This window comes from Chiloscyllium plagiosum, unplaced genomic scaffold (assembly GCF_037043375.1).
Source record: "Chiloscyllium plagiosum isolate Xiang-an unplaced genomic scaffold, Cpla_swu_hap1 HiC_scaffold_3, whole genome shotgun sequence".
NCBI lineage: Eukaryota > Metazoa > Chordata > Chondrichthyes > Orectolobiformes > Hemiscylliidae > Chiloscyllium > Chiloscyllium plagiosum.
Genome location: NW_028270141.1, coordinates 144,499,661 through 144,516,882, shown reverse-complemented (window position 1 = coordinate 144,516,882; position 17,222 = coordinate 144,499,661). Strand labels below are relative to the sequence as shown.

The window sequence follows — 17,222 nt, the reverse complement described above, 5'->3', positions numbered from 1 at the left end:
GAAGGGGGAAAAAAAACACTTTTTTGCATTTACCCTGTCAAGCCCCTACAAATCTTGTGTATTTCAATGAGGTCACCTCTCATTTTAAATTCTCCATCTGTATTTGCCTCTGCCTCGAGAAAGCAACCAACATAATCAGAGACCCCTCCCACTCCAGTTATACTCTCTTCACCCTCTTCAGTCTGGCAGAAGATATAAACATTTTATACACATACAAATAGATTCAAGAACAGCTTCTTCCCCACTGCTATTGGACTTCTGAATGGAACTCTCAATTTTTAAATTTAATGTTGATCTCGCTCTTTGTGCGCGTTCTCTGCATCCGTAACATTGAACAGAGCGAAGAATACAATCACCCTGTGATCATTGTCTGGTATGATCTGCCTGTACTTTACACCAAACAATTTTTCACTGTACCTAGGTACATGCGACAATGGTAAATCAAATCAAATCCTAATAAGTACAGGATCAATCTACACAACCTCTCCTCATAGGATAGTTAGTGTTAAATCTTAGCCTAGTGAACATTTTCCAGGCCAACTCCAGTGCCACTTTATTTTTCCTTAGGTAAGGGGTCCAAACTGTTTATAGTATTCCATAGAACTTTGTCCCTAGTCTTATACTCCACTCTCTTTGAAATAAAGGGCAACATTCCATTTGCTATCCCTGTTACCCACTAAAAAATACTAGCATCCAAGTTATGTACAAGAACCACCAAATTCCTTTTCTGTCTATTTTTCAGCAGTCTTTCTCTGGTTTAAATAATATTCAGTTCCTTTATTTTTCCTGATAAAGTACATAATCTCCCATTTTGCCTCACTGAAATAGTTTTTCCCCCACCCTCTTACCCATCCATACGTCTCTGCAATCTTTTCATGTCAACCTCATCACTTGCTTTCCTACGTCTTTTTGTACCATCCACAAAATTGGTTAGAGTACATTCAATTTCCTCTTCCATGTTATTAACATATATTGTAAATAATTATGGTCCCAGCACAGATCTGTATGGAACTCCACTTGCTACAGGTTGCCATCCTGCAAATGGACCCCATACCCTTGTCCCAATTCCCTGTCATAGAGTTATTGAGTCATACAGCACAGAAAACTAAACGAGTCCTACTTCTCTGCGTTTGGCCTATATGCCTCTAATACTTTTATTAGTTCACACAGAATTGATATGCAGCAGAAGGCCATTGAGCCCATTGTGCCTGCACCAGTTCTATCACACAGAGTGCCAATTTTCTCCATATCCTTGCAGGCCATTTCGATCCAAATAATCATCCAATGCTCTCCTGAATGCCTCAAACAAATCTGGCACCATCACTCTTAACAGAGCCCTCCATATCCTCACTTACTCACTGAATGAAGAGGTTTTCTCCTCACTCCTTTTTCATTTAATTTCCACATCATTTTAAATCTGTGCTCCTTATTCTTGCTCCTTTTACCAGCGGGAACAATCTTTCCCTGTCTACTCTATCCGGCCTCATCTACCAAACTCCTCTCAGCCTTCTTTCCCCTGGGGAGAACTGTCCCAATTTCTTCAATCTAACCTCATTACTGAAGTTTCCCATCCTGGAGCCATTCTTGTAAATCTCTTCTGCACATCTTTCCTATAATGCAGAACTCCAGTATACATAATACTCCAGCTGAAGTCGAATAAGTGCCTTGTACAAATTCAGCATCACCTCCCTGCTCCCTGTATTCCATGCCCCTATTAATAAAGCAGAACACACTGTTTAATTTATTGCTCTCTCCATGTGTCCTGCCACCTTCAATGATCTGTGTACACATACACCTGGGTCCCTGAGGCAACTGATCAGGACGAGGGAGAAAAGCACTACCTACACAGAATATACCATCAAGGCCAGAGGCTTTACCATTGAGAGATGAGGATAATTTCAGGGCTGTGCGCGCAAAACAAATACAGACTTCAATGGAAATAAACTGAGGCATGAGGACAACAGTGTATATAGTTGGTAATTTGCTTAAAAATGAGCATGATAACACGTTGATTTTTTGTTGCATAAAGAGATGCTTGGATTGAAATGCGATCACGTGCAAATGTCTGTTGTAGTCATGGAACTTCAAGCAGGAGGCAAATATCCAGTAGGCAGTAGGTTAACTTCAATAAAGCCGTTGTGTTGAACACTCAAAATGCATGCCAATTAAAACTTTGGCAGAAAGGCCAGTGGACAACTTTCCAATCCTACTGCTAAGTGAAACCCTTACTTGGACAATTAAAGCCCTCTTAAAAAGTTTTCCCCTTGCAGCCACTGGAATTCAATTAGCAACGGGCAAAGGAGCTTTCACATAGGGTTTGCTTTTCTAGCTCCCAATCGCCATTGAAAGGCTGTAAGCACCTGAGCTTACGTGTCTAATGTTTTGCCGAAGGAAAGTATGTGCTTGCGACTTGTGACTCAGCAGTAATGATCTGAAGTGTCACAGTAACTCCAGAGAAACTGAAGCTTTGTGTAAATCGGACAGTGAATTAGACTTAATAATGTGCACTACTTATCAGCCGAATTTGAATTTGTCATGAATTGTGCCATGTAAATAGATTACAATGGACAACATGAAAGTGGTCATCTGTGAGCACAAGCTAAAGCTTTCTGTCAAAGTTCATTACAAGCAATAGACAAATGCTTTTTCCAAGGTCACATGAGCAAGACTCAACAAATTAATTGATCAAACAGATGTGAAAATGTGACATGCTTGTGATGTTCGTCAGTTGTCAAACTGAACATTTGCTGGAGACTGGAAACCCCTTGACTTACAGCAGGATCAACTCACTCAGGGGAGAAAGGGTCATCTGATCAGTGCCAAGAGGTTAGGAATGGAGCAGGCTGATCACTTGTTCTAGTCTGATCAGAGTGGTCCATGTCAAAGGTTCACTTTTGATTGTAAGTATTGCATGAAGAATTCAGTATTCCTTTCCAGTACACATTTTGAACAGTAAAAGAATTAAGGGTTATGGTGAGCCAGCAGTTAAGTGAAGCAGAGCCCATGAAAAGATCTTTTTCAATGACACAGCAGGCCTACTCCTACTCTTTTTTTGCCTTGTATTTCACTTTAATGAAGACCATGGGAGACTATATTCCATTGTTAGGATTGCTTGGATTATTCATATCCCAAATAAATCTGATGGATTAGGGAAAGTGGGAATAATGGCCTAAACTCTCCACTTGATTCTCATTATTGAAACTGCTCATCCATTCCAATTTTCCTGTAATGTGTTGCCCACAACTTTAAACACTACTCTAGCTGAGGTGTAACAAGTCCGTTGTACAAGTTGGAGGTATTCTATGCTACAGTTTATAAAGCCCAAGATGCTACGTGTTTTATTAGTGACACTCTCTACCTGTGCTGCCAACTTCAACAATCAGTCCACATACACACAGGTCCCTCTGCTCCTACACCCACTCAGTACTGCACCCCTGATTTTATATTGTTTTTCTTTGCTTGAATACATCACTGTGGATTTCCATCTCATCTGGGAAGATAGTCCCCTCTTGTTGAACCACTGGACAATCCAATTAGCCAGGTGCTTTGTAGTCTCAACAACCCAGACCAGTCTGAAGGTACAAAGGGACCTAGTTCATAGATCTCAGTTGGGAATGTGAAGTAGTTGGAGATGTTATTCCAATGGATGCAGGGAATTCCTCACCCCAACTTACTTAGCAAAAGCTACTGGCCATGCACTTGTCAGAGGCTTCCTCCTGCAGTGGTCACAATCTGACTAAAACAGCACACTTCCATGTCTCCTAATTCACTGTAAAGTGGGACAACAGTCAGGGGCATTGGCAAGGAAATGGCAGACAAGTCACAGTGGCTCAGTGATTAGCACTGCTGTCTCATGACACCAGGGATCCAGGTTTGATTCCAGCCTCAGGCAGGGCTGTCTGGGAGAGTGTGTAAATTCCACACTGTGTGCGCAGGTTTTATCCAGGTGCTCTGGTTTCCTCCAACAACCAAAGATGCGCACACAGGTTAGGTGAATTGGCCATACCAAATTGCCCAGTGTTGACGGATATCTAAGTTAGGTGCATTTGTCAGGGGGTAAGAATAATAGGGCAGGGGAATGGGTCTGGGTGGGTTAGTCTTTGGAGGGTCAGTGTGGACTTATTGGGCTGAACAGCCGGTTTCCACACTGTAGGGATTCTAAGTCACAGTGTCTTGTGTGACACCTCCTTAACCACCTTCAAACACACCAGAAAATAGTCTAGATGTTCCACTTCCCTAGCATATTATGTTGCGATTCCAACTCAATCAGATTCAAGTAGCCAAACAGTGTACTCATGTTGTTATTGCACATGGTCCAGGGTATATGCAGGTTATAGGTATGTGTAAGATCTTGGCAGATGGAATTTAAATGTGGGGAAAAAGGTGACAGGAGAGGAGTTTAATATTATTAAAATGGAGAAAGACTGCAGATAGTTACAGTATTTGAGCATTCTCCTGCACGAATCTCAAAAAAACCTATCAGAGTTCAGCAGTTAATACGAAAGCAACTTTCAAAAGGGAATGGAAAATAAAAGTTGGAGATTTTGTTAAAACTACACGAATCACTGGCCAGGCCACAGTTGGAATATGGTGAAAAAAGGTTAGAGCCCATTAGAGATGGAGGTTCACAACAACCACCACAACAGAAAAAAAGCCCTTTGACCCATTGAGTCTGTGCTGGTCAAAAATCACAATCAAATTATTCTAATCCCATTTTTCACATGAGCCTTGGTATTGCAAATATACATCTAACTATGACTTAAATACGGGAGGGTTTCTGTCTCTATCACCACTCTATGGGTAAAACATATTTTCATCAGATCGCCCCTAAACTTTCTGCCCTTGCGCCATAAATCTATGCCTCTTGATCATTCCTTCCTGCCTATCTTATGCACTTCACAATCTTATTTCCTTATCTAAGCAAGTACAGTCCAGACATGGCTCACTCAACAGATACCAGGTGTGAAGGGTCTGTCTTGAGAGGGGAGGCTGTGGAGGTTGGACCTGTACTCAATGGAACTTAATTAGATGACTTTATTGCAATAGGGAACTTGAAGAGTAGATCTGAAAAAGTTGTGTTGCTGGAGGCAGCATCAGAGCAGGAAAATCAACATTTTGGGCCAGAGCCCTTCATCAACCCTTCCTAATGAAGGGCTCAGGCCTGAAGCATAGATTTTCCTGCTTCCCGGATGCTGCCTGACCTGCTGCGCTTTTCCAGCAACACACTTTCAACTCTGATCTTCAACATCTGCAGACCTCACTGTCTCCTAGATCTGATAAAGACTGGTTCAGAAGGCAAAATAAAAGGGGTTACGACCCATTTAAAACAGAAGAGGAGAAACTTCTTCAGAGGGTAGTAATTCTGTGGCATGTTACTGTACAGTGGCTGAACCAATGAGTCTTATCAAGTCTGAGATAGACATATTCTAAATCAGTAAGGGAGTCAAAACATTAAGAGGATAAAAAGGCAGAAAAGTGGAATTCTGAGGAGAGTGAGGATCATCATCATCTCAGCAACGACTTCACGGATGGAAAGCAGACCTGATGGACTCAATTGCCTACTTCTATTCATCATCAGGTCAGATGCGACCAAAGCAGGATACCCAAATTTATCAACATTAGTTTTCATCTCCACAGATTGCAATCTGCCTGTTTCACTCTGCCAACTTGAAAATCTATAGCTCTGTATTTGCTGTGCTATTACCTTTACAAATATGGTCAGTGCTACCCTACAGAGGTAATATATAGTGGAGCTATATTTCCTTCCAGTTGCACAAGATGAAACTTTTTCTCCCCGCTTCCCCCCCCCCCCTCCCCCGCAAAGTGTGAGCAAATCACAGAAAATTTAATATGTAATTTAAATCCCAGCGTCTATCATCATGATTATATTTGGTGACAAACCTATGGATTTGTTCAATTCAGTTTCCAATCTGTCACATTAGGATTTCAACTCTTGGTCTGTTATTGGCCCATTTTCTGATATATCTGTCAATACTTAAAAGAATACTTTTTTGGATGGCAAGTTTCAGGAACTTATTTCTATTTATTCCAGTCCACTGTGTCAATGAGACAGAATACATTAACAATCTGAATAACACAGCTTACTGTGCCTCAAGTAAGATACCCAATGCATATTCCATTCAAGTTATTTAGAGAAAGGAATATGGGAGGGACACCCCATCATAAAACACTAGGATCACTGCTCAGAACATCTTTCCTAGGTTATTTCTACACTCAAGATTATCCACAATTGTTTTTTCCCTCTTGGCAAATCACTTTTGAAGAACCATGTCAAATGTCTAATTTTCAAATACAATCTATCATAGATTTGAGAGTCACTATTAGACAAATATGCTTACTCTTTCATAAATTTGTGCTTTTTGATCAACATCTTCAATTTTAGTAATTTAGTTCAATTGTGAATTTATTGGTTTATTGATTTGTTTCACCAAATTGTACAGTAACATGTATGATTTTCCAATTAAGGCACAGATCAGAAGCAGGGAATCCAGCCCCTTTAGGCCTTGTCGATCATTCAATACAATCAGGTCTGATCTCATCTCTGCCTCAACCCCACTTTCCTGCCCACTCTATAACCCTTTAACCGGTTAGACAAATTTTTAAATTAGCAACTCCTGAAATTTACTCAATGTCTCAGCAGCATCCACTACACTCTGGGGTAGTGAATTCCAGATTTACAACCCTTTGAAAAGTAGTAATTTCTCCTCAGCTGTGCTTTAGTTTGGCTACCCCTCATTTTAAATTCATGGCCTCTTATTCTAGTTTGCCCCAAAGTATCCTTTCAACATCTACTTACCAATTGCTTTTACCATCTTATAAATCTCAGCCTTCCTTATTACCTGCTGTCTCCTCATTAATTTTTTTATTTTATTTTTTTTTTTTAAGTTGACCACACAGAGACCCAGATCCCTCTGCATCAAAGCACTCGGAAAAAGTTTCTCTCCATTTAGATACAAGTTGCCTTTCTATGCTTCTAACCAAAATGGAACACACATTTATCCAAGTTAAACTCCAGCTGTCAAGTTTTTGGCCCATCCACCTAACCTATCCATATCTATTTATAAGTTTCTCATTTCTTTATTGCACTTTTCCACATAGCTAAATTTGCAGATGACCCTAAACTGTCACACCTTCTCCTCCTGCATCCAAATCATGAACTATATAGATTGCAAGTTGTCTGGGCCTGAAAACCAAACCCTGGTGACACCTCATTTGTTACAGCTTGCAAACTAGAAAAGCAGGCGAAAAAAGCAGATACTGTAATTTTACCCAGGCGGATTTGTATTCACAGCAAATTTCAGTGAAATTCAACAGTTCATCTTTCTCCAGCCAAAAGTAAATTTTCAGTAGCAACTGTAAATTTGTGAACCTAAAATTCAATATTTATAATGTCATTTGGAGTATACTGAAGGTTGTCAAAACTTATTCCTATTGCTAAACAATCATTTCTTGAATTAACTTTTAAAAATACATGCAATAGAACTTGTGTTTTATTAGAGATAGAGAAACCGCACAGATTTGTACACTGTAAATACAATATTTTATAAATGTACAATAGCATATTATTGGCAAAGGATAAATATTACAAAAACTTAGACTCTTGGAAGCACAGTTGAAATAAACCCAGGAATGCCATAACAGAATTTCCAAAATACAGTAACTACATGCAAAAGGCATGTGTATAATTGCAATATGTAACAAAACCACATACTCAATGCAGTATCATTTTCTTTTGCTCGTTTTGATGTCACAAGCACAATAAGCAAGGACTTCCTAAACATTTTGACATTTAATTTCTGCACCAATTTGCATGGAAGAAGTGTTTTTTTTAAAGTTTGAAAAACATGCAAGTTGGACATCCAACTGAATATCATAACTAAGGCTTCTTAAAGAAGTGTAAATTGGGGAAATCAGTACTTATGATAAACCACAATCAATTGCCTTTTAAAAAAACCCAGATTGAACAATGTTAGTAAATCAGAACTTTCCTGATGAAAAAAGTAGATATCCAGTATATTTGATCCACTAGTTCTATTCAGCACATGATTTCTGAATACAATGCACTTAAGACCATACTATCCTGCATGTGTATACATGTACATATCTAATCAATTACTGCCAATACCATTTACAGGATAAAGTGGCTAAAGGGGACAAAATAAAAATCACAAACAGCTTCACATCCAACCCATTTTGAAATTTGGACCCAAAAGGAGTATACCCGAGAAGGATCTATTTGAACTTGAAGACAGAAAATAAAGGGTTAAAAGTCAAGTGCTGTATGAAAACTCACTGCTGCAAACAGAATGCTGCACAAGCAATTCTGATGACATAGGAAGTGGCACTAACTATCACCTGCTTTGCGAGGCACCTGGAACAGTGAGGTTTTTCTATAGAACTAGTCACGTGACTATCAGGAAGGGGGTGGAACACAAAAATACACAAAATCTCAGCACTTGTCTGTAATTAGCAAGCAGCTTGGAAATCCCTTTGGTGTCCAGCTTCTCCCAAAAGCTTGTCAATAAAGCAGTGTCTGATTTACTATTAAATTCATAACTGGTTTCTTTTTTAAACCTACAACAAACAATGCTGGGGAGATGACAAATTTTAGGAAGCGTAATCAAAAGACAAAGTGAGCAAAAGCCATGAATCTGAAACAATTTTACAAATGTGCATGTATTTTTAAAAACAAGCCAATAAAGCCAGCCACAGCATATAGAGGAAGACATATCCTCCATTCAACAGCAGTACATTGACTTTCCTTAAAATCTGGCAGATAAATCAGTAGATTTTTGCTTCATAAAAGTTTGATACCAAAATTCAGTAGCAATCTTTTCACAAGCAGCAACTTAAGCAAAGACAGCACCCAGTACAATAGGGTTAATTGTTGGACTTGAGTATTTCACATTAGCGGAATACTTGACTAAAAGACAAAAATTCTCTTACATCCTTACTATAAATGAAAGCTAGGGATCCATATGCTTATTTGATGTTCTATGAGAAGAGCACCAAGGAACTGCTCAATGTGTTTACACTAAAGTTCATGGGAAGTAGAGTCAGGCATTTGCTGATGGTCAGAAGATAAAACCATTATTCATCGATCCTTGAACTTTACTCCAGAAGAAAAAAGAAAACCGGAGAATGTGGCTTTGTCAAAACACCCCATGTTGCCCATACATTTGTTTAAAAGAATACATTAAAAAATTTCATTTGACATAGTAACCAAAGGAAATCTTAACTCTCAATCTGCATGATTTACAATAATGCCTAAATGTGAGAATACAACTGGTGTGTGGGATTTTGAAATTGTCTTACATTCTAGTCAAAAGACCAAATTATTTGGATCACATGAATATAAGAATAACCATTTAACTGGAAATTGCTTAAATCATACATGGCTGGGCAAACAAAGGACGCAAGCATACCTCGTCATTCCGATTCAGTGAATTGACCTCAAAATTATGTGCTTCAATCTGCACCACCAGCTCCCTGAAAAACTAAACAGCATCACCCAAGTAACAGTGCCTGGACTACTTTCTTACAGTCCTAAAGAATTGTGTCAGCAGTTAGTTCAGACACCCTGCTCACAAGATCAAATGAGCCAAATGTTGCAATGTCAAAACAAAAAGAAAAAAAGCAATGCAATGTATTAAAAAAAACTTTTGGTGAACGTTTCCCAGTACATAGATTGCACACATCCCCACTATAGTGTTGGGCTAACCCAACAATATCACTCAAAACATTAATAGCATGAATCATAGAAAAAAAAGAGATACTTGGTTTAATTAGTCTGTATCTTCCACAGGTTCTTTACCTTCCAAATATTCAGATATTTAAATTAGTAGTTCTGCAAAAACAAGAACTAATTTCATTCGACCCCCTCCATCCAACTACAAAATAAATTCCCTTAGGATTTACTTGAAAAGTGCAGAATACTGCTTGTTCAAATTTCTGGTTCTTCCCTCTGTTGTCTGAACATCCAGAGAAACTCTCCACCTCTAGATTCCCAATGGGAACATTAAATTTATGGATAATCTGTAGCTAAATTGAAAAACGATCCTCTTTGGAATTTAAAAATAAATGGCTTAAAGTGGTGCAAGAGGTTGAAGTTGCCATGAATCTCAATTTTAATATTAAATATTGAAGAGTCAAATTGTACTATCCATATTAATGTATTCATGGAAGCTGGGAGCCAATGACTCCCATTGACGACTCAAGTATAAACTTATTTGCTTTTCCCCTTTTGATGGGAGATGTGCATTGTTTCTTAATTGCACTTTAATTAGATTGTGGATGGAGTTGAGCAATTTAAACAAGAGATTTCAGTTCAATGTTTGGTGCATTATTTGGGGACATTCCTTTTAGATGATCGACTTTTCAGTTTTTTTGAAAATACATGGATAGCATATTCTTACAGGTTGTAGATTTGTTAAACTTTCAGTAGCTGCACTGTGACGTGAGTAGTTACAATTTTTCACACAAGTGTCACAATCAGTGTTTGGATAGCATATCAGCAAGAGGTGGTAAGACTAACATTTGAACATGAGGCAGCTTAAAATCCACTCAGTAAAGCTCACATAAAAACAACTTACTGTATTTCTGGGATTTACTACATACTTTCAATATCTCATAGCATTGATTCACTAGAGCAAGTTTTGACAAGACTTGAGAAAAAAAACCAAAAATTTAGTCACACAAAAAAACGTGAATACTAGACAAGCAATACTTAGTGTCATAGTCTTCGATACAACCACAATGGAAGAGATTGTATAGAGCATTTTTTTTAAAAAAGTAAAGTATAAGGCCTAGAAATCTTGAATTAAAATAAAAATGCACAAAGCAAAGCAGAAAAGGACAGGTGACGTGTAGAAAACAGCTACACATACACAGTTAAAGGCAGAAAAGCGTCAGCATACTAAGTTACAGCATTTTAACATGAATGCATTTTAACTGGTGGATGCATAGTTATTTTCATATTTTGCTTAAGTACTTAGGTGTGCACGCAAATGCAGTTATATAGAAAATGCTTAAATATACAATTCACAGTTCTTCACACGATGGAGTATGGTTCAGTTTTTCTTTGCCAATGTTATAACCTCTTACTTTATACAGTCACCATACAAGCCACAAAATGGATCAACTGCTACCAACAAGTCACAGCAAAGTTACAAATGACTGAACAAAATAGGAACCCCTCCCAACAGGACACGGTAAAGTCTCTAAACTGTGTCCAGAAAGTCCTGAAAATACTTTCATACGCGGCAACATTTGGCTCGACACTGGAGTGCTTTTTGTAATATTTGCAACATTGACCTACCCAAAGATGACTGAACAGGTAAATACTAAACCATGATTCAGAAGCTGCAAAATATAAGGCAATAAAGCAAACTATATTTATAAAAACATCTGTTCTTTTCAAGTGAAAAACAAACTACCCTGGATTTTAAAAAGGGCTAACCCCAGTTATTCACTACAGTGCTAAATGTGGATAAAATAAAATCCCAGCTTCCTGATAAAAAAAAGTGGACAACTTGAATTTCTATACAACTCCTTGCATTCAAGGTGACACCTTAGAGTATTTCAACACAATAAGTGCAGAAGAGAAGTGATGGGACCTCATGCCTTGAAAGATAATGATAATTCAGGCAATATATTACCTTTAGAGTTCAGATTTACTGCTTCTGAAACAAAAAGTTAGTGATAGAAAGATGCCGAGGAATGCAACAGTATACAATGACCTCAGGTTACAACAAGATGCTTTTTAAAAAAAGGAAAGAGAAATGCTTTCATTCTCAGATCATATTTTAGTGATAACATTTTTATGGAATACATGTTTCCTAATTAAAGTTTGATTTTCTCCCCTCTATATAGTGGAAAGAAGTATTTTACTATGCAAAAGCTTTTTGTTACATCATTTTGTCTACCTGCCTAACTTAGGTATCAAGACTTCAAAACTGTCTACATTCCAGTCTTTGTCTTCCTCGGAGACAAGATAATCACTACTCAGTATCACTCAGCTAGCTTTCTCTTTGATGGTGGAATCAAGTGCTGAGGAATTTCACTGGGTAGCTCATGACCTTCCAGTTTAACCTTAATTAAGTGATTAGCCAATGCAAACTCCTCATCATCCAACATGCCATCCTTATCTATGTCTGCCAGCTTCCAAATCTTTCCCAGCACAGTGTTTGGAAGCTTGGATTTTACCATCTCCTTCTTTGCATTCGCTCCAGTGACTTTCCCATTGATGGGAGAGAGGGTGTAGAAAATCTCATCATAGCTTGGCTTATCTCGGATCACAACCCATTCCAGGTCATCAATGCCCTCGCCAGCTCCTTCACCATATCCATGCCCAAATGGGCCATTTATTGTGCCTTCAAAGGCCCCACCTTTCACAATCTGGACAGGCCGCTGGGTTTCCTCCTGACGTACTAGGGTCATGAGCTGAGCAATGTCATTTCCCAACATGTCATCGACTGTCTCCAAAAGTTTAAGCTTTAGTGGCTGAAACTTTGCAAAATCCTGCACCTGCAGTAGATCCTGAAATCAAAAAAAGGACGTAATTAACTAGAGCATGGTGAGGACTCCCTGCTCATGCGAGTACAGCAACTTGGATTTGCACCAAAAGGATGCATATCAAGGGAACTACAAATCAGTTGTGAAATTAAAATCTTAAACCATGTACTATGATCTGTAACAGCATAAGACTCTTGATTGCAGTGTTTCTCACAAATACTATGAAATTTTGAACCATAGCTCAATTCAATTATTGCAAAAATACTCCTATGCCTTTATCACTTCTATGGACTTTGCTGACCTGATTCCCATCGCACTCCTAACAAACTTTGGCTCATTCAAGTCCCTGTATTCTATAAACTTACTCTTGATTCAATAGAGGAATGTTCAGCTTTGTACTAATGCACAAGGTTTTTCCAACATGTACATTTTCTGCAGCCTATTCTATTCTAGGATTCTACAAACCTAATTGCCAGAAACCAATTTTATTGATTGGCAATAAAGTACAGGCAGTGGGAGGGTGCCTTTGCCCGAGGAAGGCAGCGGAGTGGGTAATATCTAAGAATTTAGCACATATGGGGAAAAGAGGTGTTTCTAGTAAGCTTTACTGCAAGAAAAAAGTGCACTGAGTAAGGGGTTCAAAGAAAGTGGAGTACATTTTACAATTTCAGCATTTAATTCCCAATTTTGTGCAGATTAAAATCAGAAACTGGTTATGTTCAGAAAACAATTATATCACTTCATTATAAAGATTACTGGCAATGCTAAAACAATGTGGGCGGCACGGTGGCACAGTGGGTGGGCGGCACGGTGGCACAGTGGTTAGCACTGCAGCCTCACAGCACCAGAGACCCAGGTTCAATTCCCACCTCAGGCGACTGACTGTGTGGAGTTTGCACATTCTCCCCGTGACTGCGTGGGTTTCCTCCGGGTGCTCCGGTTTCCTCCCACAATCCAAAAAAGTGCAGGTTAGGTGAATTGGCCACGCTAAATTGCCCGTAGTGGGAGGTAAGGGGTAAATGTAGGAGAATGGGTCTGGGTGGGTTACGCTTCGGCGGGTCGATGTGGACTTATTGGGCCAAAGGGCCTGTTTCCACACTGTAGATAATCTAATTCAAAATCTAATTCGAATTCAATTTGGGAGGCGTCGGTTGTATTAACTATAATTAGCACATACTAGATAAGGCAGGGCAGGTGATATGCTGCAACTGTCGAAATTGGGAACTTTTGGATGCCTGTGAGATCCAGGATGTGGAGGTGCCAGTGTTGGATGAAGTCAGAAGTCACAGAACACCAAGTCATAGTCCAACAAGTTTATTGGAAAGGTGACATTAGGTGATGAGGGAGCAATGCTCCATAAGCTTGCAATTTCAAAATCAACCAGCAGGAACTTCAGCTCAGTTATGGAGTTGGGTTAACCTGCAGATACTGCAGCAGTCCAGGGATAGATTGGTTAGCTGGACACATTACTCCAAAAGACAGTGACATTCCTTAGGATAAGATCTTCTAATTCAGTCATGAGGGACAGGAGGCTGTGACTTCAAGTGAAGCAGGCAAGGGGATGCCGGACAGGAGCATCATTCTTTGCTATTGCCCAACACATTTGACATTTTCTTGACTTGTATGGATGAGCTAATTGGCCATGGCACTGACATACAGGAAGCAATTCAAGAGGGGGAATAAGATGAAATGTAGCGGTAGGAGGAGAAACATGAGAGTAATCAGATCAGCCATGATCTAATTGAATGGCAGAAAAAGTCAAGCAGGCAGAGTGGCCAGCTTTGGCTCCTAATTCATATGTTTGTATGCTGATGTACAGGTTGTTCTGCTATAATGGATGTTTCATTAATGCAAATTCATGGTAGTGCGATTAACAAATTAGGAACACTTTCTAAAGCGTAAACGTTTAAAACGTATTGGCTGTAATGCAATTACATCGCCAACACTAAGTGCTGATTCACTTTTTCTGATTTTTCTGAATCACGTTATGGAAGAACTACCTGCACGTGTAACATGCAAGAAAAAAAGGCGATTGAATTAACTAGATGGATATTGATTAAATATCCAAAAATTACACCGTTGCCACATTTTCATTTGTGCATTCTTGTTAAAAATAATATACTAAAACAAGTTTAAGACAGTAGTGCTAATCTTGCATTAGTGGCAATTTTGGATTTTAAAAAGAAAACAATGAACATAAAAATGAACATCTCAAGACTTTTTATCTTTGATAAATGCTTTTTCTTCAATAAACAGATAGTACACTTGACTATTGACTGTTACATGGATAATGCTTTCCAAGAGTACAAACTATATAAACTGTCAAAAGTGTATGTACTCTGACATTTCAGTACAAAAGATGCAATAAATTTGTATCACATTGTATTGTGCCAAATAACAATATTAAAGAATGTTAAAATAAACTTTGCTACCTGCATTTTCTTAGTGTTAGGAAAATCCCCAGGGGATATCTGATGTTCTCGTTCAATCCGGGCATAAATATCTCCGAGGCTGTTGATTAGTTCTTTTTTCTTGCTGTCTTTGCCAAACACAGCTGGCATCTCTTTTCGTAAGGCACTGATAATGTAGGCATGAACCTGGGAACAGGAAAACAAAACACAGGCAAATGAATTATATTCCAATTATACAAGTACTCAAAACCACATTTGACAACAGAAGACAGAATATTTCTAATTTTTGGCACGATTCAAGTATCATAGTAGCGTCCAGAGGTCATGAGTTCAATACCAATCAATCAATCGCAAAACAAAAATACAGGTTTGCACTCTGCAAGAATCTTCTCACCTATCATTTGAGGACTACAACAAACACAGAAGTTAGTATTGAAAACTTAATCTGTTGGCTAATGTACTCAGGATGGGAATCCAACTCCTACCCAGTCTGGTCTGCACATTACTCCAGCTCTCAACTAAGTGCATGCCTCAAAGACCTTCTGAAACGAGTGTCTCATTTTAACCATAATAAAGTTCAAAAAAGATTAAAAAGAAAATTAGTCAGAAAGATCTAATGGTAATGATCCAGCAAAATCATGCCTATCATAACACATATCTGTTTCCTTTAAGTGGAGGATTTTCCACATGGTAATGGGTCTGTTCAATTTCATGTATTTCTGCTCTCACTCCTTAAATCCATGATGGGTATCCACCCCACCAGCTTCCACAAATCATCGTCTCTTCCTGCTCCATTCCCACAGTCACCAGCATGATTATGTTCTTTTTATGTTGCTCTATCAGGATTCCAAAAGACAACACCAGTGATAGCCTGGCACACTCCTAATCAATCCCTAATTCTTCCCTCTTATTTAAGGCAGTTTTTCATGCAAGTATGAAAAATTGATTGGGGGATCATTGACACACTTGTTTTAATTTTCCAAAGCTCCCTCAATTTAGGGACACTCTCTAAATGGTCTCAATATCTCAGCTTTACATTGCAATGCTTTCCAGGGTCATGCCTTTTTATTCATTGGCACCTCAGCCAAAGTTTTAAAAAAAGATTCTCTGTAGCTTGGAGGTTGCCATGACTTCTACAACTTACTAGCAAAAGTTAGTCCTCACATTTTGTTCAAAGCCTTGCCTGCACGTGATGGTTTTCCAGTGAACGATTAGGAAGAGGAGGGTTTACAATGGGCATTGGGGAAAAGAGTAACAATTACTTCGTGTGAAGGAGCAAGATGCAATGCAGCTAGGAACGGCTGTGCCGAGAGGCCCGATGGCCAAACACCAATTAAAGCAATAACTTCTGAGCATTTCAAGTACTTTTTGCACCATTAAGTCACCATCCTTTATTTGGAGGTGGGTCTGTGTGTATAGCAAATGGCCGAGCGGCATAATTGTTGAATTGTTAATTCCGAGACCAAATTTAATGTTCTGGGACCGGGTTTCAAATCCCACCATGGTAGACAGAGTCAGAGTCAGAGATATACAGGATAGAAACAGACCATTTGGTCCTACCTGTCCATATCGACCAGATATCAGAACCCAGTTTAGTCCCACCTGCCAGCACCAAGCCCATATCCCTCCAAACCCTTCCTAGTCATATACCCATTTAAACTCCTTTTAAATGTTGTAATTGTACCAGCCTCCACCACTTCCTCTGGCAGCTCATTCCATACACTTACCACCCTCTGTTTTAAAAAGTTGCCCCCGAGGTCTCTTTTATACCTTTCCCCTCTCACCCTAAACCTATGCCCTCTAGTTCTGGACTCTCCCTCTTCGCTGTCCACTACACCTCCAATTTTGATGTCATCTGCAAACTTACTAACTATACCTCTTATGCTCGCATCCAAATCATTTATGTAGATGACAAAAAGTAGAGGACCCAGCACCGATCCTTGTGGCACTCCACTGGTCACAGGCCTCCAGTCTGAAAAACAAGCCTCCACTACAACCACCTGGTCTTCTACCTTTGAGCCAGTTCTGTATTCAAATGGCTAGTTGTCCCTGTATTCTATGAGATCTAACCTTGCTCACCAGTCTCCCATGGGGAACCTTATTGAACGCCTTACTGAAGTCCATATAGATCACATCTACCATGCTGCCTTCATCAATCCTCTTTGAAGTAACAAAAAAAATATTCAATCAAGTTTGAGAGACATGATTTCCCACGCACAAAGCCATGTTGAATATCCCTGATCAGTCTTTAGATGGTGAAATTTGAATTTCAAATCA

General features: G+C 39.1%; 1 protein-coding gene across 2 annotated transcripts in view; it reads right to left on the bottom strand.

Annotated features, from left to right (window-relative positions):
• Positions 1-7,493: 7,493 nt before the first annotated feature.
• The window catches only part of LOC122548512 (EH domain-containing protein 3), a 75,558-nt gene continuing 65,829 nt past the window's right edge, over positions 7,494-17,222 (bottom strand). For both annotated transcript variants that reach the window (XM_043687254.2, XM_043687255.2), the window contains 2 exons: positions 14,967-15,131; positions 7,494-12,558 (listed from right to left, as the gene is read on the bottom strand). In XM_043687254.2, coding sequence (XP_043543189.1) covers positions 12,031-12,558; positions 14,967-15,131 — 693 coding nt within the window. In that variant the 3' untranslated portion in view covers positions 7,494-12,030. The remainder of the gene's footprint in view (positions 12,559-14,966; positions 15,132-17,222) is intronic.